A 27813-nucleotide genomic window follows, 5' to 3' on the forward strand; every position below is an offset into this window, starting at 1 on the left:
TTCAAATTTTAAAATTTAGAAACAAAAAATAATCATTTGAATTAAATGATTCAAACACTTTTTTTCAAAAAATTCAAAAAAAATGCATGTTTCAAATACCAACGGCAATTTAAAAAAAGGATTTTCGTATTGATGAGTGGAAGTTTTAAATTTTATTCAACTTCACTTTTTTGAACTTCACTTTTTTGATTCAATACAAAATCTTTTTTTTTCAAAAACTCAAAAAAAAATTGCCTGTTTCAAATACCAACGGCAAATAAAAAAAGGATTTTTGTTAAAAGAAAACCATTGCCAACTGAATAGGTTGATTTGTGTTTTCTTTCTGAAATTCTAAGAATTTTGGTAAAAGAAAACCATTGTCAACTGAATAGGTTGATTTGTGTTTTCTTTCTGAAATTCTAAGAATTTTGTTAAAAGAAAACCATTGTCAACTGAATAGGTTATTTGTGTTTTCTTTCTGAAATTCTAAGAATTTTGGTAAAAGAAAACCATTGTCAACTGAATAGGTTGATTTGTGTTTTCTTTCTGAAATTCTAAGAATTTTGTTAAAAGAAAACCATTGTCAACTGAATAGGTTGATTTGTGTTTTCTTTCTGAAATTCTAAGAATTTTGGTAAAAGAAAACCATTGTCAACTGAATAGGTTGATTTGTGTTTTCTTTCTGAAATTCTAAGAATTTTGGTAAAAGAAAACCATTGTCAACTGAATAGGTTGATTTGTGTTTTCTTTCTGAAATTCTAAGAATTTTGGTAAAAGAAAACCATTGTCAACTGAATAGGTTGATTTGTGTTTTCTTTAAAATTTTAAAAAATTTGGTAAAAGAAAACCATTGTCAACTGAATAGGTTGATTTGTGTTTTCTTTCTGAAATTCTAAGAATTTTGTTAAAAGAAAACCATTGTCAACTGAATAGGTTGATTTGTGTTTTCTTTAAAATTTTACAAAATTTGGTAAAAGAAAACCATTGTCAACTGAATAGGTTGATTTGTGTTTTCTTTCTGAAATTCTAAGAATTTTGGTAAAAGAAAACCATTGTCAACTGAATAGGTTGATTTGTGTTTTCTTTAAAATTTTAAAAAATTTGGTAAAAGAAAACCATTGTCAACTGAATAGGTTGATTTGTGTTTTCTTTCTGAAATTCTAAGAATTTTGGTAAAAGAAAACCATTGTCAACTGAATAGGTTGATTTATGTTTTCTTTCTGAAATTCTAAGAATTTTGTTAAAAGAAAACCATTGTCAACTGAATAGGTTGATTTGTGTTTTCTTTCTGAAATTCTAAGAATTTTGGTAAAAGAAAACCATTGTCAACTGAATAGGTTGATTTGTGTTTTCTTTCTGAAATTCTAAGAATTTTGGTAAAAGAAAACCATTGTCAACTGAATAGGTTGATTTGTGTTTTCTTTCTGAAATTCTAAGAATTTTGTTAAAAGAAACCATTGTCAACTGAATAGGTTGATTTGTGTTTTCTTTCTGAAATTCTAAGAATTTTGGTAAAAGAAAACCATTGTCAACTGAATAGGTTGATTTGTGTTTTCTTTAAAATTTTACAAAATTTGTTAAAAGAAAACCATTGTCAACTGAATAGGTGATTTGTGTTTTCTTTCTGAAATTCTAAGAATTTTGTCAAAAGAAACATTGTCAACTGAATAGGTTGATTGTGTTTTCTTTCTGAAATTCTAAGAACTTTGTTAAAAGAAAACCATTGTCAACTGAATAGGTTGATTTGTGTTTTCTTTAAAATTTTACAAAATTTGGTAAAAGAAAACCATTGTCAACTGAATAGGTTGATTTGTGTTTTCTTTCTGAAATTCTAAGAATTTTGTTAAAAGAAAACCATTGTCAACTGAATAGGTTGATTTGTGTTTTCTTTAAAATTTTAAAAAATTTGGTAAAAGAAAACCATTGTCAACTGAATAGGTTGATTTGTGTTTTCTTTCTGAAATTCTAAGAATTTTGTTAAAAGAAAACCATTGTCAACTGAATAGGTTGATTTGTGTTTTCTTTAAAATTTTAAAAAATTTGGTAAAAGAAAACCATTGTCAACTGAATAGGTTGATTTGTGTTTTCTTTAAAATTTTAAAAAATTTGGTAAAAGAAAACCATTGTCAACTGAATAGGTTGATTTGTGTTTTCTTTCTGAAATTCTAAGAATTTTGTTAAAAGAAAACCATTGTCAACTGAATAGGTTGATTTGTGTTTTCTTTAAAATTTTAAAAAATTTGGTAAAAGAAAACCATTGTCAACTGAATAGGTTGATTTGTGTTTTCTTTAAAATTTTACGGAATTTGTTAAAAAAAAACCATTGTCGACTGGGGAGGTTGATTTGTGTTTTCTTTCTGAAATTCTAAGAATTTTGTTAAAAGAAACCATTGTCAACTGAATAGGTTGATTTGTGTTTTCTTTCTGAAATTCTAAGAATTTTGGTAAAAGAAAACCATTGTCAACTGAATAGGTTGATTTGTGTTTTCTTTAAAATTTTACAAAATTTGTTAAAAGAAAACCATTGTCAACTGAATAGGTTGATTTGTGTTTTCTTTCTGAAATTCTAAGAATTTTGGTAAAAGAAAACCATTGTCAACTGAATAGGTTGATTTGTGTTTTCTTTCTGAAATTCTAAGAATTTTGGTAAAAGAAAACCATTGTCAACTGAATAGGTTGATTTGTGTTTTCTTTCTGAAATTCTAAGAATTTTGGTAAAAGAAAACCATTGTCAACTGAATAGGTTGATTTGTGTTTTCTTTAAAATTTTACAAAATTTGTTAAAAGAAAACCATTGTCAACTGAATAGGTTGATTTGTGTTTTCTTTCTGAAATTCTAAGAATTTTGTTAAAAGAAAACCATTGTCAACTGAATAGGTTGATTTGTGTTTTCTTTCTGAAATTCTAAGAATTTTGGTAAAAGAAAACCATTGTCAACTGAATAGGTTGATTTGTGTTTTCTTTCTGAAATTCTAAGAATTTTGGTAAAAGAAAACCATTGTCAACTGAATAGGTTGATTTGTGTTTTCTTTAAAATTTTACAAAATTTGGTAAAAGAAAACCATTGTCAACTGAATAGGTTGATTTGTGTTTTCTTTCTGAAATTCTAAGAATTTTGGTAAAAGAAAACCATTGTCAACTGAATAGGTTGATTTGTGTTTTCTTTAAAATTTTACAAAATTTGTTAAAAGAAAACCATTGTCAACTGAATAGGTTGATTTGTGTTTTCTTTCTGAAATTCTAAGAATTTTGGTAAAAGAAAACCATTGTCAACTGAATAGGTTGATTTGTGTTTTCTTTCTGAAATTCTAAGAATTTTGGTAAAAGAAAACCATTGTCAACTGAATAGGTTGATTTGTGTTTTCTTTAAAATTTTAAAAAAATTTGGTAAAAGAAAACCATTGTCAACTGAATAGGTTGATTTGTGTTTTCTTTAAAATTTTAAAAAATTTGGTAAAAGAAAACCATTGTCAACTGAATAGGTTGATTTGTGTTTTCTTTAAAATTTTACAAAATTTGGTAAAAGAAAACCATTGTCAACTGAATAGGTTGATTTGTGTTTTCTTTAAAATTTTACAAAATTTGGTAAAAGAAAACCATTGTCTACTGAATAGGTTGATTTGTGTGTTCTTTAAAATTTTACAAAATTTGGTAAAAGACAACCATTGTCAACTGAATAGGTTGATTTGTGTGTTCTTTAAAATTTTACAAAATTTGGTAAAAGACAACCATTGTCAACTGAATAGGTTGATTTGTGTTGTCTTCTAAATTTTAAAAAATTTGGTAAAAGAAAACCATTGTCAACTGAATAGGTTGATTTGTGTTTTCTTTAAAATTTTAAAAAATTTGGTAAAAGAAAACCATTGTCAACTGAATAGGTTGATTTGTGTTTTCTTTAAAATTTTAAAAAAATTTGGTAAAAGAAAACCATTGTCAACTGAATAGGTTGATTTGTGTTTTCTTTCTGAAATTCTAAGAATTTTGTTAAAAGAAAACCATTGTCAACTGAATAGGTTGATTTGTGTTTTCTTTCTGAAATTCTAAGAATTTTGGTAAAAGAAAACCATTGTCAACTGAATAGGTTGATTTGTGTTTTCTTTCTGAAATTCTGACACCTTTGTTAAAACAAAACCATTGTCAACTGAATAGGTTGATTTGTGTTTTCTTTCTGAAATTCTAACAATTTTGGTAAAACAAAACCATTGTCAACTGAATAGGTTGATTTGTGTTTTCTTTAAAATTTTACAAAATTTGGTAAAAGAAAACCATTGTCAACTGAATAGGTTGATTTGTGTTTTCTTTCTGAAATTCTAAGAATTTTGGTAAAAGAAAACCATTGTCAACTGAATAGGTTGATTTGTGTTTTCTTTAAAATTTTACAAAATTTGTAAAAAGAAAACCATTGTCAACTGAATAGGTTGATTTGTGTTTTCTTTAAAATTTTACAAAATTTGGTAAAAGAAAACCATTGTCAACTGAATAGGTTGATTTGTGTTTTCTTTCTGAAATTCTAAGAATTTTGTTAAAAGAAAACCATTGTCAACTGAATAGGTTGATTTGTGTTTTCTTTCTGAAATTCTAAGAATTTTGGTAAAAGAAAACCATTGTCAACTGAATAGGTTGATTTGTGTTTTCTTTAAAATTTTACAAAATTTGGTAAAAGAAAACCATTGTCAACTGAATAGGTTGATTTGTGTTTTCTTTAAAATTTTACAAAATTTGGTAAAAGAAAACCATTGTCAACTGAATAGGTTGATTTGTGTTTTCTTTCTGAAATTCTAAGAATTTTGGTAAAAGAAAACCATTGTCAACTGAATAGGTTGATTTGTGTTTTCTTTAAAATTTTAAAAAATTTGGTAAAAGAAAACCATTGTCAACTGAATAGGTTGATTTGTGTTTTCTTTCTGAAATTCTAAGAATTTTGTTAAAAGAAAACCATTGTCAACTGAATAGGTTGATTTGTGTTTTCTTTAAAATTTTACAAAATTTGGTAAAAGAAAACCATTGTCAACTGAATAGGTTGATTTGTGTTTTCTTTCTGAAATTCTAAGAATTTTGGTAAAAGAAAACCATTGTCAACTGAATAGGTTGATTTGTGTTTTCTTTCTGAAATTCTAAGAATTTTGGTAAAAGAAAACCATTGTCAACTGAATAGGTTGATTTGTGTTTTCTTTCTGAAATTCTAAGAATTTTGGTAAAAGAAAACCATTGTCAACTGAATAGGTTGATTTGTGTTTTCTTTCTGAAATTCTAAGAATTTTGTTAAAAGAAAACCATTGTCAACTGAATAGGTTGATTTGTGTTTTCTTTCTGAAATTCTAAGAATTTTGGTAAAAGAAAACCATTGTCAACTGAATAGGTTGATTTGTGTTTTCTTTCTGAAATTCTAAGAATTTTGGTAAAAGAAAACCATTGTCAACTGAATAGGTTGATTTGTGTTTTCTTTCTGAAATTCTAAGAATTTTGTTAAAAGAAAACCATTGTCAACTGAATAGGTTGATTTGTGTTTTCTTTAAAATTTTACAAAATTTGGTAAAAGAAAACCATTGTCAACTGAATAGGTTGATTTGTGTTTTCTTTCTGAAATTCTAAGAATTTTGGTAAAAAAAAACCATTGTCAACTGAATAGGTTGATTTATGTTTTCTTTCTGAAATTCTAAGAATTTTGGTAAAAGAAAACCATTGTCAACTGAATAGGTTGATTTGTGTTTTCTTTCTGAAATTCTAAGAATTTTGGTAAAAGAAAACCATTGTCAACTGAATAGGTTGATTTATGTTTTCTTTCTGAAATTCTAAGAATTTTGTTAAAAGAAAACCATTGTCAACTGAATAGGTTGATTTGTGTTTTCTTTCTGAAATTCTAAGAATTTTGGTAAAAGAAAACCATTGTCAACTGAATAGGTTGATTTATGTTTTCTTTCTGAAATTCTAAGAATTTTGTTAAAAGAAAACCATTGTCAACTGAATAGGTTGATTTATGTTTTCTTTCTGAAATTCTAAGAATTTGTTAAAAGAAAACCATTGTCAACTGAATAGGTTGATTTGTGTTTTCTTTCTGAAATTCTAAGAATTTTGGTAAAAGAAAACCATTGTCAACTGAATAGGTTGATTTATGTTTTCTTTCTGAAATTCTAAGAATTTTGTTAAAAGAAAACCATTGTCAACTGAATAGGTGGATTTATGTTTTCTTTCTGAAATTCTAAGAATTTTGGTAAAAGAAAACCATTGTCAACTGAATAGGTTGATTTATGTTTTCTTTCTGAAATTCTAAGAATTTTGTTAAAAGAAAACCATTGTCAACTGAATAGGTTGATTTGTGTTTTCTTTCTGAAATTCTAAGAATTTTGTTAAAAGAAAACCATTGTCAACTGAATAGGTTGATTTGTGTTTTCTTTCTGAAATTCTAAGAATTTTGGTAAAAGAAAACCATTGTCAACTGAATAGGTTGATTTATGTTTTCTTTCTGAAATTCTAAGAATTTTGTTAAAAGAAAACCATTGTCAACTGAATAGGTTGATTTATGTTTTCTTTCTGAAATTCTAAGAATTTTGTTAAAAGAAAACCATTGTCAACTGAATAGGTTGATTTATGTTTTCTTTCTGAAATTCTAAGAATTTTGGTAAAAGAAAACCATTGTCAACTGAATAGGTTGATTTGTGTTTTCTTTCTGAAATTCTAAGAATTTTGTTAAAAGAAAACCATTGTCAACTGAATAGGTTGATTTGTGTTTTCTTTCTGAAATTCTAAGAATTTTGGTAAAAGAAAACCATTGTCAACTGAATAGGTTGATTTGTGTTTTCTTTAAAATTTTTAAAAATTTGGTAAAAGAAAACCATTGTCAACTGAATAGGTTGATTTATGTTTTCTTTCTGAAATTCTAAGAATTTTGTTAAAAGAAAACCATTGTCAACTGAATAGGTTGATTTATGTTTTCTTTCTGAAATTCTAAGAATTTTGGTAAAAGAAAACCATTGTCAACTGAATAGGTTGATTTATGTTTTCTTTCTGAAATTCTAAGAATTTTGTTAAAAGAAAACCATTGTCAACTGAATAGGTTGATTTATGTTTTCTTTCTGAAATTCTAAGAATTTTGTTAAAAGAAAACCATTGTCAACTGAATAGGTTGATTTGTGTTTTCTTTAAAATTTTACAAAATTTGTTAAAAGAAAACCATTGTCAACTGAATAGGTTGATTTGTGTTTTCTTTCTGAAATTCTAAGAATTTTGGTAAAAGAAAACCATTGTCAACTGAATAGGTTGATTTGTGTTTTCTTTAAAATTTTAAAAAATTTGGTAAAAGAAAACCATTGTCAACTGAATAGGTTGATTTGTGTTTTCTTTAAAATTTTACAAAATTTGGTAAAAGAAAACCATTGTCAACTGAATAGGTTGATTTATGTTTTCTTTCTGAAATTCTAAGAATTTTGTTAAAAGAAAACCATTGTCAACTGAATAGGTTGATTTATGTTTTCTTTCTGAAATTCTAAGAATTTTGTTAAAAGAAAACCATTGTCAACTGAATAGGTTGATTTATGTTTTCTTTCTGAAATTCTAAGAATTTTGGTAAAAGAAAACCATTGTCAACTGAATAGGTTGATTTATGTTTTCTTTCTGAAATTCTAAGAATTTTGGTAAAAGAAAACCATTGTCAACTGAATAGGTTGATTTGTGTTTTCTTTCTGAAATTCTAAGAATTTTGTTAAAAGAAAACCATTGTCAACTGAATAGGTTGATTTGTGTTTTCTTTAAAATTTTAAAAAATTTGGTAAAAGAAAACCATTGTCAACTGAATAGGTTGATTTGTGTTTTCTTTAAAATTTTAAAAAATTTGGTAAAAGAAAACCATTGTCAACTGAATAGGTTGATTTGTGTTTTCTTTCTGAAATTCTAAGAATTTTGGTAAAAGAAAACCATTGTCAACTGAATAGGTTGATTTGTGTTTTCTTTCTGAAATTCTAAGAATTTTGTTAAAAGAAAACCATTGTCAACTGAATAGGTTGATTTGTGTTTTCTTTCTGAAATTCTAAGAATTTTGGTAAAAGAAAACCATTGTCAACTGAATAGGTTGATTTATGTTTTCTTTCTGAAATTCTAAGAATTTTGTTAAAAGAAAACCATTGTCAACTGAATAGGTTGATTTATGTTTTCTTTCTGAAATTCTAAGAATTTTGGTAAAAGAAAACCATTGTCAACTGAATAGGTTGATTTATGTTTTCTTTCTGAAATTCTAAGAATTTTGTTAAAAGAAAACCATTGTCAACTGAATAGGTTGATTTATGTTTTCTTTCTGAAATTCTAAGAATTTTGGTAAAAGAAAACCATTGTCAACTGAATAGGTTGATTTATGTTTTCTTTCTGAAATTCTAAGAATTTTGTTAAAAGAAAACCATTGTCAACTGAATAGGTTGATTTATGTTTTCTTTCTGAAATTCTAAGAATTTTGTTAAAAGAAAACCATTGTCAACTGAATAGGTTGATTTATGTTTTCTTTCTGAAATTCTAAGAATTTTGGTAAAAGAAAACCATTGTCAACTGAATAGGTTGATTTGTGTTTTCTTTCTGAAATTCTAAGAATTTTGTTAAAAGAAAACCATTGTCAACTGAATAGGTTGATTTGTGTTTTCTTTAAAATTTTACAAAATTTGTTAAAAGAAAACCATTGTCAACTGAATAGGTTGATTTGTGTTTTCTTTCTGAAATTCTAAGAATTTTGGTAAAAGAAAACCATTGTCAACTGAATAGGTTGATTTGTGTTTTCTTTCTGAAATTCTAAGAATTTTGGTAAAAGAAAACCATTGTCAACTGAATAGGTTGATTTGTGTTTTCTTTAAAATTTTAAAAAATTTGGTAAAAGAAAACCATTGTCAACTGAATAGGTTGATTTGTGTTTTCTTTCTGAAATTCTAAGAATTTTGGTAAAAGAAAACCATTGTCAACTGAATAGGTTGATTTGTGTTTTCTTTAAAATTTTACAAAATTTGTTAAAAGAAAACCATTGTCAACTGAATAGGTTGATTTGTGTTTTCTTTCTGAAATTCTAAGAATTTTGTTAAAAGAAAACCATTGTCAACTGAATAGGTTGATTTGTGTTTTCTTTCTGAAATTCTAAGAATTTTGGTAAAAGAAAACCATTGTCAACTGAATAGGTTGATTTGTGTTTTCTTTCTGAAATTCTAAGAATTTTGTTAAAAGAAAACCATTGTCAACTGAATAGGTTGATTTGTGTTTTCTTTCTGAAATTCTAAGAATTTTGGTAAAAGAAAACCATTGTCAACTGAATAGGTTGATTTGTGTTTTCTTTCTGAAATTCTAAGAATTTTGTTAAAAGAAAACCATTGTCAACTGAATAGGTTGATTTGTGTTTTCTTTCTGAAATTCTAAGAATTTTGTTAAAAGAAAACCATTGTCAACTGAATAGGTTGATTTGTGTTTTCTTTAAAATTTTAAAAAATTTGGTAAAAGAAAACCATTGTCAACTGAATAGGTTGATTTGTGTTTTCTTTCTGAAATTCTAAGAATTTTGTTAAAAGAAAACCATTGTCAACTGAATAGGTTGATTTGTGTTTTCTTTCTGAAATTCTAAGAATTTTGGTAAAAGAAAACCATTGTCAACTGAATAGGTTGATTTGTGTTTTCTTTAAAATTTTAAAAAATTTGGTAAAAGAAAACCATTGTCAACTGAATAGGTTGATTTGTGTTTTCTTTCTGAAATTCTAAGAATTTTGGTAAAAGAAAACCATTGTCAACTGAATAGGTTGATTTGTGTTTTCTTTCTGAAATTCTAAGAACTTTGTTAAAAGAAAACCATTGTCAACTGAATAGGTTGATTTGTGTTTTCTTTCTGAAATTCTAAGAACTTTGTTAAAAGAAAACCATTGTCAACTGAATAGGTTGATTTGTGTTTTCTTTCTGAAATTCTAAGAACTTTGTTAAAAGAAAACCATTGTCAACTGAATAGGTTGATTTGTGTTTTCTTTCTGAAATTCTAAGAACTTTGTTAAAAGAAAACCATTGTCAACTGAATAGGTTGATTTGTGTTTTCTTTAAAATTTTAAAAAATTTGGTAAAAGAAAACCATTGTCAACTGAATAGGTTGATTTGTGTTTTCTTTCTGAAATTCTAAGAATTTTGGTAAAAGAAAACCATTGTCAACTGAATAGGTTGATTTGTGTTTTCTTTCTGAAATTCTAAGAACTTTGTTAAAAGAAAACCATTGTCAACTGAATAGGTTGATTTGTGTTTTCTTTCTGAAATTCTAAGAACTTTGTTAAAAGAAAACCATTGTCAACTGAATAGGTTGATTTGTGTTTTCTTTCTGAAATTCTAAGAACTTTGTTAAAAGAAAACCATTGTCAACTGAATAGGTTGATTTGTGTTTTCTTTCTGAAATTCTAAGAACTTTGTTAAAAGAAAACCATTGTCAACTGAATAGGTTGATTTGTGTTTTCTTTAAAATTTTAAAAAATTTGGTAAAAGAAAACCATTGTCAACTGAATAGGTTGATTTGTGTTTTCTTTCTGAAATTCTAAGAATTTTGTTAAAAGAAAACCATTGTCAACTGAATAGGTTGATTTGTGTTTTCTTTAAAATTTTAAAAAATTTGGTAAAAGAAAACCATTGTCAACTGAATAGGTTGATTTGTGTTTTCTTTAAAATTTTAAAAAATTTGGTAAAAGAAAACCATTGTCAACTGAATAGGTTGATTTGTGTTTTCTTTCTGAAATTCTAAGAATTTTGTTAAAAGAAAACCATTGTCAACTGAATAGGTTGATTTGTGTTTTCTTTAAAATTTTAAAAAATTTGGTAAAAGAAAACCATTGTCAACTGAATAGGTTGATTTGTGTTTTCTTTCTGAAATTCTAAGAATTTTGTTAAAAGAAAACCATTGTCAACTGAATAGGTTGATTTGTGTTTTCTTTAAAATTTTAAAAAATTTGGTAAAAGAAAACCATTGTCAACTGAATAGGTTGATTTGTGTTTTCTTTAAAATTTTAAAAAATTTGGTAAAAGAAAACCATTGTCAACTGAATAGGTTGATTTGTGTTTTCTTTCTGAAATTCTAAGAATTTTGGTAAAAGAAAACCATTGTCAACTGAATAGGTTGATTTGTGTTTTCTTTCTGAAATTCTAAGAATTTTGGTAAAAGAAAACCATTGTCAACTGAATAGGTTGATGTGTGTTCTCTTTAAAATTTTAAAAAATTTGGTAAAAGAAAACCATTGTCAACTGAATAGGTTGATTTGTGTTTTCTTTCTGAAATTCTAAGAATTTTGGTAAAAGAAAACCATTGTCAACTGAATAGGTTGATGTGTGTTTTCTTTAAAATTTTACAAAATTTGGTAAAAGAAAACCATTGTCAACTGAATAGGTTGATTTGTGTTTTCTTTCTGAAATTCTAAGAATTTTGGTAAAAGAAAACCATTGTCAACTGAATAGGTTGATTTGTGTTTTCTTTAAAATTTTACAAAATTTGGTAAAAGAAAACCATTGTCAACTGAATAGGTTGATTTGTGTTTTCTTTCTGAAATTCTAAGAATTTTGGTAAAAGAAAACCATTGTCAACTGAATAGGTTGATTTGTGTTTTCTTTAAAATTTTACAAAATTTGGTAAAAGAAAACCATTGTCAACTGAATAGGTTGATTTGTGTTTTCTTTCTGAAATTCTAAGAATTTTGTTAAAAGAAAACCATTGTCAACTGAATAGGTTGATTTGTGTTTTCTTTAAAATTTTAAAAAATTTGGTAAAAGAAAACCATTGTCAACTGAATAGGTTGATTTGTGTTTTCTTTCTGAAATTCTAAGAATTTTGTTAAAAGAAAACCATTGTCAACTGAATAGGTTGATTTGTGTTTTCTTTAAAATTTTACAAAATTTGGTAAAAGAAAACCATTGTCAACTGAATAGGTTGATTTGTGTTTTCTTTAAAATTTTACAAAATTTGGTAAAAGAAAACCATTGTCAACTGAATAGGTTGATTTGTGTTTTCTTTAAAATTTTAAAAAATTTGGTAAAAGAAAACCATTGTCAACTGAATAGGTTGATTTGTGTTTTCTTTAAAATTTTAAAAAATTTGGTAAAAGAAAACCATTGTCAACTGAATAGGTTGATTTGTGTTTTCTTTAAAATTTTAAAAAATTTGGTAAAAGAAAACCATTGTCAACTGAATAGGTTGATTTGTGTTTTCTTTAAAATTTTAAAAAATTTGGTAAAAGAAAACCATTGTCAACTGAATAGGTTGATTTGTGTTTTCTTTCTGAAATTCTAAGAATTTTGGTAAAAGAAAACCATTGTCAACTGAATAGGTTGATTTGTGTTTTCTTTCTGAAATTCTAAGAATTTTGGTAAAAGAAAACCATTGTCAACTGAATAGGTTGATTTATGTTTTCTTTCTGAAATTCTAAGAATTTTGTTAAAAGAACACCATTGTCAACTGAATAGGTTGATTTATGTTTTCTTTCTGAAATTCTAAGAATTTTGTTAAAAGAAAACCATTGTCAACTGAATAGGTTGATTTGTGTTTTCTTTAAAATTTTAAAAAATTTGGTGAAAGAAAACCATTGTCAACTGAATAGGTTGATTTGTGTTTTCTTTAAAATTTTACAAAATTTGGTAAAAGAAAACCATTGTCAACTGAATAGGTTGATTTGTGTTTTCTTTCTGAAATTCTAAGAATTTTGGTAAAAGAAAACCATTGTCAACTGAATAGGTTGATTTATGTTTTCTTTCTGAAATTCTAAGAATTTTGTTAAAAGAAAACCATTGTCAACTGAATAGGTTGATTTATGTTTTCTTTCTGAAATTCTAAGAATTTTGGTAAAAGAAAACCATTGTCAACTGAATAGGTTGATTTATGTTTTCTTTCTGAAATTCTAAGAATTTTGTTAAAAGAAAACCATTGTCAACTGAATAGGTTGATTTGTGTTTTCTTTAAAATTTTACAAAATTTGGTAAAAGAAAACCATTGTCAACTGAATAGGTTGATTTGTGTTTTCTTTAAAATTTTACAAAATTTGGTAAAAGAAAACCATTGTCAACTGAATAGGTTGATTTGTGTTTTCTTTAAAATTTTACAAAATTTGGTAAAAGAAAACCATTGTCAACTGAATAGGTTGATTTGTGTTTTCTTTCTGAAATTCTAAGAATTTTGGTAAAAGAAAACCATTGTCAACTGAATAGGTTGATTTGTGTTTTCTTTAAAATTTTAAAAAATTTGGTAAAAGAAAACCATTGTCAACTGAATAGGTTGATTTGTGTTTTCTTTAAAATTTTACAAAATTTGGTAAAAGAAAACCATTGTCAACTGAATAGGTTGATTTGTGTTTTCTTTCTGAAATTCTAAGAATTTTGTTAAAAGAAAACCATTGTCAACTGAATAGGTTGATTTGTGTTTTCTTTAAAATTTTAAAAAATTTGGTAAAAGAAAACCATTGTCAACTGAATAGGTTGATTTGTGTTTTCTTTCTGAAATTCTAAGAATTTTGTTAAAAGAAAACCATTGTCAACTGAATAGGTTGATTTGTGTTTTCTTTAAAATTTTACAAAATTTGTTAAAAGAAAACCATTGTCAACTGAATAGGTTGATTTGTGTTTTCTTTCTGAAATTCTAAGAATTTTGTTAAAAGAAAACCATTGTCAACTGAATAGGTTGATTTGTGTTTTCTTTCTGAAATTCTAAGAATTTTGGTAAAAGAAAACCATTGTCAACTGAATAGGTTGATTTGTGTTTTCTTTCTGAAATTCTAAGAATTTTGTTAAAAGAAAACCATTGTCAACTGAATAGGTTGATTTGTGTTTTCTTTCTGAAATTCTAAGAATTTTGTTAAAAGAAAACCATTGTCAACTGAATAGGTTGATTTATGTTTTCTTTCTGAAATTCTAAGAATTTTGGTAAAAGAAAACCATTGTCAACTGAATAGGTTGATTTGTGTTTTCTTTCTGAAATTCTAAGAATTTTGTTAAAAGAAAACCATTGTCAACTGAATAGGTTGATTTGTGTTTTCTTTCTGAAATTCTAAGAATTTTGTTAAAAGAAAACCATTGTCAACTGAATAGGTTGATTTGTGTTTTCTTTAAAATTTTACAAAATTTGGTAAAAGAAAACCATTGTCAACTGAATAGGTTGATTTGTGTTTTCTTTCTGAAATTCTAAGAATTTTGTTAAAAGAAAACCATTGTCAACTGAATAGGTTGATTTGTGTTTTCTTTTTGAAATTCTAAGAATTTTGGTAAAAGAAAACCATTGTCAACTGAATAGGTTGATTTGTGTTTTCTTTAAAATTTTACAAAATTTGGTAAAAGAAAACCATTGTCAACTGAATAGGTTGATTTGTGTTTTCTTTAAAATTTTACAAAATTTGGTAAAAGAAAACCATTGTCAACTGAATAGGTTGATTTGTGTTTTCTTTCTGAAATTCTAAGAATTTTGGTAAAAGAAAACCATTGTCAACTGAATAGGTTGATTTGTGTTTTCTTTAAAATTTTAAAAAATTTGGTAAAAGAAAACCATTGTCAACTGAATAGGTTGATTTGTGTTTTCTTTCTGAAATTCTAAGAATTTTGTTAAAAGAAAACCATTGTCAACTGAATAGGTTGATTTGTGTTTTCTTTAAAATTTTACAAAATTTGGTAAAAGAAAACCATTGTCAACTGAATAGGTTGATTTGTGTTTTCTTTCTGAAATTCTAAGAATTTTGGTAAAAGAAAACCATTGTCAACTGAATAGGTTGATTTGTGTTTTCTTTCTGAAATTCTAAGAATTTTGGTAAAAGAAAACCATTGTCAACTGAATAGGTTGATTTGTGTTTTCTTTAAAATTTTACAAAATTTGGTAAAAGAAAACCATTGTCAACTGAATAGGTTGATTTGTGTTTTCTTTCTGAAATTCTAAGAATTTTGTTAAAAGAAAACCATTGTCAACTGAATAGGTTGATTTGTGTTTTCTTTCTGAAATTCTAAGAATTTTGGTAAAAGAAAACCATTGTCAACTGAATAGGTTGATTTGTGTTTTCTTTAAAATTTTACAAAATTTGGTAAAAGAAAACCATTGTCAACTGAATAGGTTGATTTGTGTTTTCTTTCTGAAATTCTAAGAATTTTGTTAAAAGAAAACCATTGTCAACTGAATAGGTTGATTTGTGTTTTCTTTCTGAAATTCTAAGAATTTTGGTAAAAGAAAACCATTGTCAACTGAATAGGTTGATTTGTGTTTTCTTTCTGAAATTCTAAGAATTTTGTTAAAAGAAAACCATTGTCAACTGAATAGGTTGATTTGTGTTTTCTTTAAAATTTTTAAAAATTTGGTAAAAGAAAACCATTGTCAACTGAATAGGTTGATTTGTGTTTTCTTTAAAATTTTTAAAAATTTGGTAAAAGAAAACCATTGTCAACTGAATAGGTTGATTTGGGTTTTCTGCCTCTTCCTATATTAAATCCTGAAATTGCATTCTTGACAGAAATAAAAAATAACTGCAACTTTTCGACACGTGAGTGTCCGACAAAAATGTACAAACTTTGAGCTTTAATAACTTGGCTCATAGCTGGCGCTTTTGCATTCACTAAGTGCGAATGACTCAAAAATAGTTGCCCCACCATGGTCATTATTGAGGGGATTGGTTTGGGAAGGGTAGAACACTGATTTGCGCGGGTTTCTGGAGACCGCGAAAATTGAATATTTTCTTTGTACTGAAGAGTTTTATATTTTTCAATTCCATACGAGCAGTTTTTCTGACATTTAGTTCCAATTTGAGCACAAGAGAGAACTTCGAATTACCAATTTTTTGAAACTATTTTGAAAAAATTGACCAACTTTCCAAATGTAGGCCATCATTCAAATTTTGCAAAATTAAAAATGTGGATTAAACGTGAAAAACTTTCCTACCACTCCCTCTCTCTCTATTTTGGGGATGAATTCGATCATTTTCATTTCTTATTTTTATAACGTGAGGAGAATTTAATTTTTAAGATATTTCGAGATTTCTACTTTTTTCTAATCCTATTGAAAATCGCACCAGGGGTGTGCGGCAAATTTGCCAAAATTGCCGAGCTCGGCAATTTTTGAACTTTGCCGCACACGTAAAAAATTTGGCAGTGCAATTTTGACAAAAACTATTGGTCTACAAAAATTTTGTAAAATGGCACAAAATTGAGTTATAGTGATGGTTAATCAAAATTTTGAGATTTGCCGCACACCCCTGGACCGCACTATTCGAAACTTTTAACCTCACTTCCAGCTGGGCAGGCCGGAGGCCTGCGATGCTATTGTATTTCGCTCAAACCCAAAAATCAGGGATTAGGGCCGCCTTCTTACTCTTAGAAACTTTAAGTCATTTCTATCCCTACTCCCAGCAGAGCAGGCCGGAGGCCTCCTATGAGACTACGTCTGTTTTTGGAAAGGCCAGTTAATCCGGATTGAGGGCCGCAGGCCCGAATACACATAGAAGTGTTGGACAATCGTTAAACCTACTCTAAGCCCAATAAATCAGGATGAGTGCCGCAGGCCCGAACACACTTAAACAAGACCCAGAAAAAATATTATCTTCAAATGGCCATGGCTCAGTCAATTTTGGTTAAAAAAGATCCAAATTTTCCCCAGTTTACCAACTTAATCTACTGCGAAGCCTGGCGCGCTTGACGCGCTAGTCAGGAGAGCTTCTTACAAATTATTGTAAAATGTTTTCCAATTGCAACGTTCATCCTTTTCGCGGCATTTTGTGTAAGTTTATCCATACAATTCATTGATTGAAACTTCATATTTTCAGGCAAGTAAACCAAAAGAAGTTAGAAGAAGCCCAGCGAGAAAACTGACAATGTCAACTTCTACTTTGGAATCTGAAAAGGAGGAATTGAACAGTGTTGAGATGGTTTTGGCGGAAGAGATCAAGAAGGAGGAAAAGGAACCTGAAAAACCATTGATTAATGAGACAATGTCAGAAGATAGAAGTGTTGCATGTGGAAATAAAAGTGATTCAAAGGAACTAAAAGAAATGGCATCTCCAGATAAGGAAAAGAAAAAAGAAGACTCGAAAGCAGAGCAAGAATTCGTCCTCGATGAAACCAATCCACATTTTGCTTTTCTTCTTGCTGGAGAAAACAGAGATCCTGCTCAATCAGTTCTTCACGCAAAAAATGCATTTGAACACTCGAATGGATTCATGTGGACAATGAAGAAGAGATTGGCTTTTGATGAAGGTTGCTGGAAACACTTGAGCCGTAGAATTGGAGCTATTAGAGCAGAGGTATGTAGAGTATATGATATATGATAATGTTCCACCTTTCAAGCTTTCCAGGGATTCGAAGTCAGAGTGACCACTCGTCAAGCAAGGGAGAAAAAGCAAAGGTATGTTGATCATGATAACCTTTTTGAAATAATAATATTTGCAGTGCGGATCGGGAGACCAAAATTGACCTCGTGTTCAACAAGTTTGAGAGTGAACAATGATTACTATGTATTGACTTTAAATGAATATTTTTGTTCAGTTTCGTGTAGTTGCTCTTCATGTAAATTACAGGGCTTCTATCATATATCGATTTAACTACATCAGTCCTCATCTCGGTCTATCTGAACTGTGTGATATTAGTGAAACCATTGAATGTATCTAATTTTTGCTAATTAATGTCTTCAGGCCTTTGAATCCTTTCGTTTTGTGTGAGCAAGTTTTCAGATATATTTACAGGCTTTTGGGACAATGCTATGCAGTTCTATGGGGCATTTCAGAACATCTCCACAAGTTTTCGTGGTGGGACCTAAAATTGAAACACCTCGGAAGGCTAGAATGCTTCTAACTAATGACTGAATAATCTATGAAAAAATTATATATAACTGTAGTTCAAAAAAGTTTATTCAGTTAACAAATGCAAGAAATTGTATCACAAAACCATTTGAGGAATGTCTGAAAAATCACTTATAAATTGGCGAGAGAAATTTAAAAAAAAATCTCAATATCACAATCGGGAATATTATTTAGAGTGTGAAGCCTTAAATAGTATCAAAAATAATAGTTTCTCCTTCATAGATAACCTCATCAAGTTCAACATCAGTTTCAGAAATAGGAATTGTACCAATAATTTGCTCACGAAGAGCCAATCCTATCTTTTTTGGGGAGTTTTCTGGAAAATGTTTGTGATGAGTGGAGAAGAAGCGATCGTAATATCCTTTTCCATGACCACAACGAAGTCCATATGGTGAGAAGGCAACGCCGGGTGCAAGGATCAAATCCAGTGGTCCTGTAAGTACTTATAAATTGGAGTTATATTATTAAAAAGCAGTCACACCTGTTTCATGATAGCTTTGCCATTTCCATTTCGGTTCTGGCTGTCTGATTCCCCAAAGTGTTGAAGGAAGATTGTCAAAAGCAGTTTGATCCGGAACTCGAACCATATCCATTGCAGTTGAGCCCTTCGTGAACTGAAATTTTTACATTTGTGACTTCAATAAATTATACTTGCTGTACGTGCCTGTCTCCCTGGATTCATATATAATATCTGCCTAGGTACTAATTGCCTGCCTACTACAAACGATTACAGCCTTCATGTCTAGGGGCCTACTTTACGCCTACCTCGCAAGTGCCTTAGTTCTGCCTGGCTACGTGCCTGCCTGCCTTTATTCATAGCTCATATCTGCCTACTTCTTGTCGGCCTACCTGCTTTATTTCTGCCTGCCTATGTGCCTACCTACATGCCTACATCTTAACATCTATTGCGCATCTGTTTCAAAATAAATTTTACCTGTGGAATGAAAACTTCTTTTCCCATTTCCAACGCTTTTTGAATAATCGAATCAGTTTGTATTTCTCCCGATGTACTAACATAAACTGACAATCTCTTGCTCTCTTGAAACCATTTCGATTCAATTATTTTTTCAAAAACCGCCTCTGTTTGACGTTGAGTTTCTTCTTTCGAAATTTTTCCGAGCAATGTCTTCATAAACTGCCTGAGCTCTGATTTTACCTCTTTTATAGCACTCATCTGAAAATGTTGGTCAAAAATTTGTTTTCAAGAGATTCAGAAAACTGTTAGTGGCCTGTAGTTAATGGCTCGTTATTCAAATTAAGTTAAATACACAGTAATAGGCATAAATTACAAAATTTATTATGCACATGGAAATGTTTTGCCTTTCAATATGGTAAAATGCACGTAAGAATGATAAAGCTTGAATATGATTAAAACTTTGAAATAAAGCTTTTGATATCGTCAGGGATCGGTGGAATTTCTGGTTTCTCCTCGGGGTTCGTGAGTTTCACATTGAGAAGGCGAACTCGTAGCTCCATTTTCAGCATTCGTTCAACCATTGCATCGGTTTCACTGAAAATATTTCAATTGGTATTTTCGGGGCTTCCTATTCTTCAGGTTACTGTAACTACAGTAACCAATGTCTAGATACCTTTTAACTGCCTTGCTCCCAATCAATTCAGCAAGACCTTCAAGCCATATAACAGATTGAGTTTCATCGGATGTCAATGCCATTAAAACTTCGCCTTCTTTCATATCATTTGTTGTTTTTAATTGTACACGAATCCCTCTTAACATTTGTGTAGATGGAGAAGAAGTGAATCGAGATGAGCTTGCTTTTCTATCAATCTCATCATTATTTGTTACATCAGCAATATCTTTGATCCAAACTGAAAATAAATTAATTTATTATTTGAGAACTAATTCAATATTCCCCCAACCTTGCCGAATATCATCTCTCTGCACACCTTCCACATAGTTCTCACCATCACATCCAGTTATAGTGAGCATTTTCTCCGATGCATCGAGCTTCCAATGCCAGAAGGCGAGCTTTGCGAGGGATTTACTTTTCTGTGGTTTTCGAAAAACGGCGCCTAACTTCAAATAGTTTAGATGATTTATTCGAACCAATTCCTCCATTTTTGGCCGCAATTTCGATTTTAGTTGTCTGAAAATATGTATACGAATAAGTTATTGGAATTTTCAGACTTACATCACAGCTTCACTATGTAATTGAATATTTTCCTTTCCCAATTGTTCCTCTCTCCAAATTTCTTGCATTGCCCTATACGAAAAAGTCTCCAAATCCGCAGATAGTTCTTCTACATCTTGTATTTCCCGTCTTTTCAGCACATGCCGTAACTGTTCCAGTACAACACACGCAACTTTCTCCATTTCACCTCCTTTTGCCTGCATCTCACGCCATGTTCGATGGAAAAGGTGTACAATACATGCGAATACAGCTGGAAATGGAGTCTCCGTGGAAAAGAGAACTACAATCAAACGATCCAACTCATCACGACCAGGTATTACTCTGAACAATTCTGCGGCAATGTCACAGCACCTGAATTTAAAAAATCATCAGAACATCTTTACGTTTGCAAAAAAACCTCATCCACATTGGAATCAGTTGCCATTTTCCTCCTTCAATCCTCATTGTATTCTCCGAAATTAGCATTCTCAGATCTTGCGGACTTTTTTCTGCAAATTGAACCATCGAAATTGCAGCCAACCGTCCACATCGGTGTTCCCCAATTTGTGATTTCCACATTTCTCTGATCTCCTCGGAAACATCCTCACTGGATTCAATATCAAGAATTTTCTGAACTTCAGCATCAGTAGGAGGTGAAGTTTCATATGCACTAATCAGACTCCTTTGAACCTCAACAAGTTGTTCAATAGCATTCAGATTTCGAACACCACCACCACCACGTAGAAGAGAACTGTGTACAGCATTACGGAATGGAACGACTTCTAAAGATTTAATAAGTTCAAATCGTTTTTCATCATCAGGACATCTTCTTATCATTGAATTCATTAGTGAAAGTGCACAAAGAGCAATTCGTTCATCTGATTTTTCAACGTGTCGAATGAGAGTCTCTATTGGAACTTCTTCGAGAATCCAATCACGAGTTGTATCGTCACTGTAAATTATACAATAAATAGAAAAATGGTACTTCTAATTTCTTTTGTACTTTGGAGTTGTTTTGTTGATTTTTTTGGATTAAAAAAATTGGAAAAATCTATATTTTAAGTATTTTAAGCTAAACTGATAGGTTTTTTTTTGGCAAAAATGAATTTTTGGAATTTTTGTTGATGAAGTTGATTTTTATGTTTTTGTTTTGAAAAATGTATGATTGTGACTTTTTTTCGGTATTATATTTAGCAAAAAATTTTTTTTCTTGGTTTTATTTCTATGTGAAGAGGATTAAATAGTTAGTTTTTTTTTGGCTAAAATTAATTTTTTTGCAAATTTTTTTTTCTGATGGTTTGTGATTTTTTCTTCCGTTTTTTTTGTAAAATAAAAGATTGTTCGGTAGTTTTGGTGTGAAATTGTATTTTGAAATTTTTTTCTAGAAAAATGGTTTTTTTTGGGGAAAATCCGATTTTTGGATTTTTTGTTGGAATTCTTGATATTCTTTTTAAAAAGTAGTTTTTTTTTTAGAAAATAGAAAGTTTTAGTCATTCGTGTTTTTTGAAAGATTGTAATTTTTGAAAAAATGGATTATTTTCGTTTCTTGTGAAAAAAGTTTTTGGTTTTTTTTCTGGAAAAAATAAAAATTTTTTAAATAAAACTTACCCGATAACAAGCTGTTCGAGCATCTGAAGAGCAGCTAACAACGTGTTCGCTTCTTCTCGTTTCGCTTTTCCAGTTACCAATGATGCCATAGACACAACTACATCATTTGGTACTGATTTCCATGTAAAATCTCCTACAGCTAATTCCAGCATACTTGAAAGTGCACGAAGACATGTTGAAAGAAGTGTTGAGCTCATACAAACTCGATCATCACGAATTAAACTGAACAAGAGTTCAAGAGATGAGCATCGATAAAAGGCTTCAATTAGAGCGGGATCCTGAAATTTAAATGAAAAAAATATTAGGAAAATGTGGTTGTAGATTGGGGGCAAGGGTGCCGGTTTTCCATGATTTTTTTTTTGCAAATTTTCGAAAATTTTGGCTTTTTCTTCAACATAAAACAAAATTTTAGAACAAATTGAATTTTTTTTTTACATTCTAAGTTTTTTTTTTCGTTTTTTTTGTCGAAAAAGTTTCGTTTTTTCAAGTAAAACAAAAATCGAAAAACCGACAGGCCAGCTTGGAACCGGGCACTGTACTTTTGGAGTAAAATTTTCATAATGATGGATATTTTAGACTGCTGATTTTTCTGGTAAATTGAAATAAAAAATCTTACCAGAGAAAACTCATCGAGAGTTTTCACAGCATTTTCCATTTGTGAAATATTATTTCCTTCTGTCAATATTTCAGTAATCCGTTTAACATAATGATCCGGTGATGCACAAAGTGTTAATATGAAACCACTTCCTAATGAATTCAAATTATCATCAGTTATGAATCTTTTCGGTTTATCAGCCATCAATCCATACGAATCATCTTCTGATAAATTCATTGATCGAGCTGCCATTTTCACGACATCCGTCAGTTTTTGTTCCAATAAATTGATTGTTATGAATACTGTGTGAAGAGCATTTGATGGAATTACAGCTCGATGATTCCATATTGTAAATTCTTTGTCAATCACTACGGCACCCTGAAATTTGGATTCTTTTGTTTTCAAGTCAAACAATTTATTCAAAATTGAAAATTCTTTTTTTTTCCGAAGGTAACCAACCTCTCTTGAAAAATCTAGCGTAGCTCCTGAACTCCTCGGGGAGTACAGGAGCGGCTTAAATCGACAAATACTTGTGACACAGACACATAGTTGTGCTAGATTTTGTACGGCCACTATTCAAATTTCAAGTATAAGGAAGTTTTTTTAAAAATTAAATTTTATCTGCAAAAATTAAACAATTTGAATAGTTTTCGGTATTTGTTTCAAAGGAATTGTATTAATTTTTTCTAATCGAAGTACACTTATTTGTTTATTTTAAAAAATTCTATAGTTTCCAGAATATTTAATCGATTTAAAAAAATCGAAAATTTCTGTTTCAGTTTTTTGATATTTTATTTAAATATTCTGGAAAAATTTCATCTTTCAAATAATTTTTTGATGGGATTTTCTTCATTTTAAATTTACTCTGGGAATATATTTTTGATAAATCTCTAGTTTTCAGCGTATTTTTATTATTATTATTATTCAATTTTCCTTTAAAAAAAAATTTTCTCAGAACTCCCTTTACCTTGACAACGTGCTCCGGAAGTGATGTGTCAACTGGTTGTAACTCCTTTAATGGCATATGGAACGCCATCTGAGTATAGGAAGATGGCATTTTATCGATTAATGATGATCAAATGATTCTTCTCGGGGACAACACACAAGAGTGCTGTGAGAAATAGAGATAAGAAGACAGTGAGTCACATAAACACATCATCTAGAACATTAAATTCTACACAAAAAAAAAACACAACAACGACATTAAAATATGCAACAATAGGTCATTCACATGGATGGAATTCATTCTTTTTGTCACATAAATAATATAAAATATATAATAATAAAATAATCATAGTGATAGGTGAGAAAAAGTCAGGGTGTTTGTGGGGGGAATTTGGGGGCAAAAATTGGGGATCTGAGAAAAAAAGAAAAGAAAAACCATAAGAAATCGATAAAAATCCAGTAAATTATGAATCTTGAAGTTTTGTGTGTTTGTTGAGAATTGGAGAAGACACGAAAAAACAAAAAAAAAATTAGCTGCAATATTGAATGAGCGAGCAAAAAAAAGTTTTTTTTTTAATTCCAAAGGTGTGTGTGTGTGTGTGGAAAAACTGATGAAAAAGGAAATAGGAAAGAACAGAAAAAGAGTTAAATAATGCAAAATCACAAGTTTTTTCACCACGCTATATTGGTTGAGAATTGAAGACGTATATAAAATATATGGAAGAATTGGGTAAAAAGTAACTGGTGGGGGAATCCGGGGTAAAACGATTGATGATGAGGATGAAATTGAAATAATTGAAGAAGAAGAATGGAGTGGATTTTGGGTGGGTGTGGGAACGTACATCGGTTTCTTTTGCTTTTTTTCTTTGGAAAACAACACTTTGATAGGTTTAATTCGAGTGGGGGGATGCTTGGGGTACTTAAAGATATATATGCAATAATTGAATGTATTTGGAAGAGTAAAAATTCAAATCCGATTACTATTCCTGAAGGAAGAGTTTCTCCATTTCGAACTATATCGGATGTGCATCAGTGTGAGCAACTAGAAGAGGAGTAGAAAATTATCGAAAATGAATAGAAAAGAAACAAACAATAAACAAATGTGTACCTGAAGACGGGGGAGCAACCTTTCTTGAAATAGAAGAATGAATAAAATTATAAAAAAAAGAAGAGCAAAGAAAGAAAGTCGTCTTGGTGCACACACTTTGAATCATCACAGATACGGAAATGATGACGGGGAAAGTATTTTCGAGGCGCGCGGGGGAGCATGGGGACGAAGAATGTGGATAGTGGGGTGGGATAATTGAGATGGAATGGCATCTATCCGTTTAGCTTGTGCTATTTTTGTGTAGCTGGGGTCGCATTGTTGTGCTTCCTCCGACGTCTCCTGAAGCAACAGCATTTCACTTCTCCACTTGAATTGTCTCCTGCAGCTGTTCGTCCTTCCGTATTTCGACTCTCTTCAACAACTTCACCGGCATTCGAGTTAATCACCTGAAATTATAAATACATGAGTTTTATATTTTTATATTTCAAAAAAAAATTGTAAAGTGAAAAATTTTAATTAAAAAACCTTTTTAATTTAATAATTTTAGACTTTTTTCTCGAAGAACGACGATCTCTTTTTTTTTTGAAGCAGAAATTGGTTTTTCTTTTCAACAAACAAAATTTCATGAAAAATTAAAAAAAATTTTTCTAAAGTAAGCATTATTTCGATCTTTCGACTTTCTATGAAAAAACCAGAAGTTCCTTTTTTCGTTTTCGAAATTTTTTTTTTCATATTGAAACAATTTTAATAGATTTCCACTGTTTTAGTTTGAAAAAATTTGCAAAAACCTAGTCATCCAAAATACGAACCTGAGTAGATCCAAATTGAGCATGAGCAGCTGCTTGACTGACTTTCAGCTCTCCACGGTCTGAAAATTCAGCTTATTGAGGAGATTATTCAATTAAAATCAAATCTTACCAGTCCTTTTCACATCTTTCGATTCTGACGTATGAAGGGAACCAGAAGGCGTCGACTGGAAAATAAATATTAGAAAATTTAGTGCAATTTATTTCAATTAAAAAACTTACAACATTGTTGAGCTTTGGCGTCCAGTCAAATTCGTAGTCATAAGTAGCACCTAGTCGATCAAGTACAGATTTGAAAAGATTATAGCAGAAATCATAATCAGGAGTCTCAAAGAAATCAAGGCGACGAGCATAACGAAGATATTGAGCAAATTCATCAGGGAATCCTTCACACAAAACTTCTACAGCTGTCTGTCGTTTCGTATCACCAATCTTTTGATATCGTTCTTTCAGTGTATCGGCTTTCAAACCTTGCCATGGAAGACTTCCTCTCAAAAAGTACATAAACATGTGACCGAGAGCTTCGAGATCATCTCGTCGTGACTGCTCTTTGCCGAGATGAGTATTAATCGACATGTATCGTGCAGTACCCGTCAGCGACTTGTGTTCCCTGTACGCGATGTGTTTTCCTGCAAATTTTAGTTCGGTAAATTTTTTTTGAAAAATCGTAATAGTCGGCTAAAGATGATAATTTTCGGCATATATTAAGCTCATGGGCCTCGGCACGCAAACAATGAGATACTGTAACTCGTCTCAATGCACAACTTTTTTCAAATCAAATAAACAATTTCTGAGAATATTTTCTAAAATAAAATGAAATAAATCCGTGCGCCTTTAAAAAGACATTTCAAAATCTTGTGAAGTTACGATATGTGAATATTTATATAAAATGCTTACCCGTATCACAATCAATGTACTCCTTTGCAAGTCCAAAGTCAATGATGTGAAGAACATGCTGTTTGCGTGTTGAATAACGTCCGATCAGAAAGTTTTCCGGTTTCACATCACGGTAGATTAAGTGTTTTGTGTGCACGTATTCGATTCTTCGGATCTGAAAAAATGTACTTACGTTTGCGTTTTAAATAATACTTTTTCAGAAAAGATAGAAAAAAAACATCCAGGAATTTATCTAGAGCCGCAAAATTTTGCTTATTTTTGATCAAAAATAAGGTACCCGGTCTCGGCACGAAAACTTTTGTGAAAGGGTGTGCGCCTTTAAAGATAGTACTGTAACTTCAAATTTTTATAGATATTTCAGTTTTTCGTTTGAAATTGACGTATTTATTAAGCATTTGAATTTGAACAAAATATTTTTTTTAATCAACGAAAAAGAAATTACAGTACTTTTAAAGTGTACATATTTTAACATTTAACAAAAGTATGTCGTGCCGAGAACGGGTACCGTATTTTTGGAGCAAAAATCGCGAAAATTGAACCTTTTTTTAAATATTTGTCCCGTTTTTCAAGCGAATTCTCCGTTTTTTGTCCGGTAAAGGATAATTGAACAAAATTATATATTTTTAATATAAAAATAAGCTTACCAACTGCATAGCCACCATGGCAACTGTTTTGAGTGAGAAATGTCGATCACATAAATCAAAAAGATCTTCAAGTGAATGTCCAAGCAATTCCATAACTAATGCATTATATTTTCCACATGGTCCAAAGTAATGCACTTGTGGAAGACCCTCTGTAACCGGTTGTTCTGATGGCGTTAACTAGTCTGTCATTGAATAACTAAACCCTACCTGCTTGCCCGAGTAATTTGTAAAATCGATACTCAAGATGTAATTGTGGTGCTTTACTTTTCATCGGTTCCAGCTTGATTGCCACGTGCTCGTTGTTGTACAGGTTTTTTCCGAGCCGCAGTTCACCGAAATTTCCACATCCAATTTTCTTGCCGACCTGGAAGAATTTGAATTTTTATTTTATTTGAGAAATCGAAACTTTTTATTTATTTTTATTCTTTTATCGACACTTTTTTTCTGCAAAATACCGTCTTGTTATTGAGTAAATCTGTTTCGCAACAAAGTGGGTGACGACATGTAAAAACAAGGAAATAAAGGTGAGCAAACTAAATGTCTAATCCGTCGCAAAAATCTTCAAAAGCACACAGAAAGAAGCCTTTTTCAAAGTTTAAGGATTAATGTTAAATTGTAACGAACTATTTACGAAATTTTTAGATTTTTTTTTCAAAACTGATGGAAAACAATTTTTAAAGTTAGTTTTCGGAAAAACGGGATTAAAAAAAAATTTTTTAACATATCATTTCAGATGATTCTTTTTTCAATTTAAAACAATTTTTGCAAAATAAAAACTCACCTTAAAATTGGGTCCGACCATAAGCACTCCCTGCGAGTTGGTGGTACTCGCCGAAGTGGCCGAATTGCTCCCGCGTGTGTTCGTCATTGCGGAAGGTGCCCAGTGTGAGAGGCCAGATAGGATTGCCTGACGAGGCCGCGTCGACGTCGACACCCGTCTGAAAATGACAATTTAGAGATACGGGGCAAAGGAAATTGGCAGCGGCGGATCAATAAAGCAGGACGACGAAACGAGACGAGACAAGAAAAAACTAACAATTCAAGTCAGCTCAACACGGCTTAATACAATTTTCCACTATATTGGACAATTGAAGAGATAAAGCTCATTGAACTAAACATATTTAAAATTCAGAAAACCAAATCAACCTCAAAACAAACAATTCACAAATTTCAATAATTTTATCTGGATAAATTCTTTTTTTCTGGAAACAAACGAGTCAAACACAAGTACAATAAAACAATATAAGCGGAGAGTTGGATATTGCAATTTTAATCAAGATAGTTAAGTACAATTCTCATTTCCGATGAGAGGGGTTAAACCGGAAATAAAAGTAATCAATATGTGTTCCCCCAGATAAAAAACCCCTGATTCT

At 29.9% G+C, this 27813-nt stretch overlaps 3 protein-coding genes and 1 pseudogene across 5 annotated transcripts; 1 reads left to right on the forward strand and 3 right to left on the reverse strand.

The window, feature by feature from the left end:
- Positions 1 to 16618: 16618 nt before the first annotated feature.
- Y106G6E.3 lies at positions 16619 to 17416 on the forward strand (annotated as a pseudogene). Its single transcript has 4 exons — positions 16619 to 16690; positions 16737 to 17213; positions 17265 to 17314; positions 17359 to 17416. Coding segments are annotated over exons 1-4 (657 nt in total).
- Positions 17417 to 17805: 389 nt separating this feature from the next.
- Y106G6E.4 (putative 5-formyltetrahydrofolate cyclo-ligase) lies at positions 17806 to 18942 on the reverse strand (the record flags this gene model as incomplete). Its single annotated transcript, NM_060291.7, has 3 exons — positions 17806 to 18201; positions 18250 to 18382; positions 18703 to 18942. The coding sequence occupies 3 exons, from the start codon at positions 18940 to 18942 to the stop codon at positions 17954 to 17956; spliced, it is 621 nt and encodes a 206-aa protein (NP_492692.1). The 3' UTR covers positions 17806 to 17953.
- Positions 18943 to 19044: 102 nt separating this feature from the next.
- ced-12 (Cell death abnormality protein 12) lies at positions 19045 to 23173 on the reverse strand (the record flags this gene model as incomplete). Of its 2 annotated transcripts, none has more annotated exons than NM_060292.7 (8): positions 19045 to 19278; positions 19358 to 19595; positions 19647 to 19873; positions 19919 to 20269; positions 20316 to 20849; positions 21506 to 21783; positions 22122 to 22478; positions 23068 to 23136. In NM_060292.7, the coding sequence occupies 8 exons, from the start codon at positions 23134 to 23136 to the stop codon at positions 19137 to 19139; spliced, it is 2196 nt and encodes a 731-aa protein (NP_492693.1). The 2 variants fall into 2 exon arrangements, with proteins under 2 accessions (NP_492693.1, NP_001431080.1); NM_001444140.1 differs by having other exon boundaries at positions 19137 to 19278; positions 23068 to 23173.
- A 153-nt stretch (positions 23174 to 23326) lies between these two features.
- Positions 23327 to 27378, reverse strand: csnk-1 (Casein kinase I gamma). The gene is made up of 8 exons (NM_060293.7): positions 27222 to 27378; positions 26648 to 26804; positions 26441 to 26589; positions 25797 to 25950; positions 25122 to 25528; positions 25012 to 25066; positions 24903 to 24961; positions 23327 to 24539 (listed from the first exon to the last, which is right to left on the reverse strand). Exons 1-8 carry the CDS (start codon positions 27306 to 27308, stop codon positions 24384 to 24386), a joined length of 1224 nt encoding a protein of 407 aa, NP_492694.1. The 5' UTR covers positions 27309 to 27378; the 3' UTR covers positions 23327 to 24383.
- Between the last annotated feature and the right edge of the window lie 435 nt (positions 27379 to 27813).

This window comes from Caenorhabditis elegans, chromosome I (assembly GCF_000002985.6).
Source record: "Caenorhabditis elegans chromosome I".
In the NCBI taxonomy this organism is placed as follows: domain Eukaryota; kingdom Metazoa; phylum Nematoda; class Chromadorea; order Rhabditida; family Rhabditidae; genus Caenorhabditis; species Caenorhabditis elegans.